We start from the raw sequence: 2490 nt of genomic DNA on the forward strand, positions 1-2490 counted from the left end.
TAGAATAAAAATAAAATAAAATAAAATATAAATGAAATGGACACGGAACCACTGATTGGTTCAATATTGGGAAAGGAGTCCGGCAAGGCTGTATTCTGTCGCCCTGCCTATTTAACTTATATGCAGAGCCCATTATGAGAAAGGCAGGGCTAGATGAATCAAAAGTTGGAATTAAGATTGCCGGGAGACATATCAACAACCTAAGATATGCAGATGATACCACTCTAATGGCAGAAAGTGAAGAGGAACTAAAGAGCCTCTTGATGCAGGTAAAGAAGGAGAGTGCAAAAGTTGGCTTAAAACTCAACATTAAGAAAACCAAGATCATGGCATCCGGCCCTCTCAATTCCTGGCAAACAGATGGGGAAGAAATGGAAGTAGTGACAGGTTTTATCTTCCTGGGCTCCAAGATCACCACAGATGGGGACTGCAGCCAAGAAATTAAAAGACGCTGGCTCCTGGGGAGGAAAGCGATGGCAAATCTAGACAGCGTACTAAAAAGCAGAGACATCACCCTGCCAACAAAAGTACGTATAGTCAGGGGCATGGTTTTCCCAGTTGCAATGTATGGCTGTGAAAGTTGGACCATAAGAAAGGCTGAGCGCCAAAGAATGGAGGCCTTTGAACTCTGGTGCTGGAGAAGACTCCTGCGAGTCCCCCGGACTGCAAGGCGATCAAACTGGTCAGTCCTGGAGGAGATCAACCCCGACTGCTCTTTAGAAGGCCAGATCCTGAAGTGGAGACTCAAGGACTTTGGCCACCTAATGAGAAGGAAGGACTCCCTGGAGAAGAGCCTGACGCTGGGAAAGACGGAGGGCAAGAGAAGAAGAAGGGGACGATGGAGAATGAGGGGGCTGGATGGAGTCCCTGAAGCAGGAGGCCTGAGCTTCAATGGACTCCAGAAGATGGCAGAGGACAGGAAGGCCTGGAGGAACGTTGTCCATGGGGTCGCGATGGGTCGGACACAACTTCACAATTAACAACAACAACATAAATGAAATGACTCCATGGCCCCTGTGTCATTACTTCTGAGCAAGAGCTGCTGCCCCCCGGGGGCTGCCCCCTCCCTCTTCTATAGGCAGAGGCCTCCCAACGGCCTCTTTTTTTCCCCTGTCTCACACACACACACACACACACACACAGCCACAACTGACCTTGGCGTCCTTGAAGCTGAGCAGGAGAGCGTCCCTCTTGGCGCCTGCCAGCTGCACGCTGGCCATGGACATGATGTTCCCGAAGAAGGAGAAGGAGGCCACGAGTTCCAGCTTCTCCCGGTGGCCTCTGCCTTCTGTGCGAGGCAAGACGTTAGAGCCCGACACACACACACACACACACAACCCACAATTTAATATGGTAAACTTTCCCTTGGATAAGATGGGCGGCTGATAAACTGGATAAATAAATCTCAAAGCCTGGCCTGGCAGAGTATTTCGCCCTTGGAGCCCCCGTCAGCACGAAGCAGGCTTTCGTGAAGACAAACTGGACCCAAGGTTCTCACCGGGACGAAACCTGCCTGCGTGATACAGGTAGTCCTCCACTTACAACGGTTCGTTTAGCGACCGTTCAGAGTGACTTAGGACTCCTTTTCACACAACCGTTGCAGGATCCCGCCAGGGTCACCGGATCAAAATTCAGCCGCTTGGCAACCGGCTCACATTTATGACGGTTGCGGCGTCCCCGGGGTGTGTGTGTGTCACGCGATCCCCCTTTTGTGACCTTCAGTGGGGAAGCCTTAACAATCGTGCGATTCACTTAACAACTGCAGAGATCCACTTAACAACGGTGGCGGGAAAGGTCGGCGAAACGGGGCCAAACTAGCTTAACAATTGCCTGGAAAACCTGAGCTCTCTTTTTTGTCACAACTTGAGGACTTCCTGCAGAGGGAAGCTGCAGGCTTAGGCCCGCCTTGACCTCTGGGGCCCCGCCCCAAACTTTCCCCTACTCCAGTTTAGCTCCAAGACGGGGATGCTTAAGGCAGGAGAGGACCCCGGAAGTGTGATGAGGACACTCTCCTCCCCTCTAGCCAGCTATCCTGATTTGGTCTGCTCTGGTGGACTCTGGCTCCCCAGGGATTCCTGTCCCTAGGATTCTGCCCCCCTCCTCTTAACGGGCGACCCACACAGCTGCACCAGAGACCCCCTGAAGTGGGATGGAGTCTGCCTTGAGGGTTCAGCGGTCAGAAAGGGCTGGCGGTTCCCAAAGTGGATTGCCCCCCTCCCCACAGCGGCTTCAGCAGAAGACAATCTGGGGAAACAGCTTCGGCAGCAGCCAGGTGCCCACAACCTCACAAGCCCCCCCCCGCCCCCAGTTGCTGGCAGGGCCTGCCAAGCATTCCCAAATTCCCAAAGTGACTTTGGAAAGAAAGAGCGTCCACCGCCAAGCTGGGTGGACGCAACCTGAGGACAAGAAGGAAGAGCTTGGGTATCAACTCTCCTCCAGAACTGCTTCTTCCTCCCCCCCCCCAGCCCCGTTTCCCAGGACTCTTCCTGC

The 2490-nt window shown here is 53.2% G+C and overlaps 1 protein-coding gene across 1 annotated transcript in view; it reads right to left on the minus strand.

Annotated features, from left to right (window-relative positions):
• CPSF1 (cleavage and polyadenylation specific factor 1) overlaps positions 1-2490 on the minus strand; it is a gene marked incomplete at its 5' end in the record, with an annotated part of 57324 nt that overhangs the window by 45543 nt on the left and 9291 nt on the right. Inside the window, one exon of the mRNA XM_015826867.1 lies at positions 1155-1288. Coding sequence (XP_015682353.1) covers positions 1155-1288 — 134 coding nt within the window. The remainder of the gene's footprint in view (positions 1-1154; positions 1289-2490) is intronic.

This window comes from Protobothrops mucrosquamatus, unplaced genomic scaffold (assembly GCF_001527695.2).
Source record: "Protobothrops mucrosquamatus isolate PMUCROS unplaced genomic scaffold, P.Mucros_1.0 scaffold3348, whole genome shotgun sequence".
NCBI lineage: Eukaryota > Metazoa > Chordata > Lepidosauria > Squamata > Viperidae > Protobothrops > Protobothrops mucrosquamatus.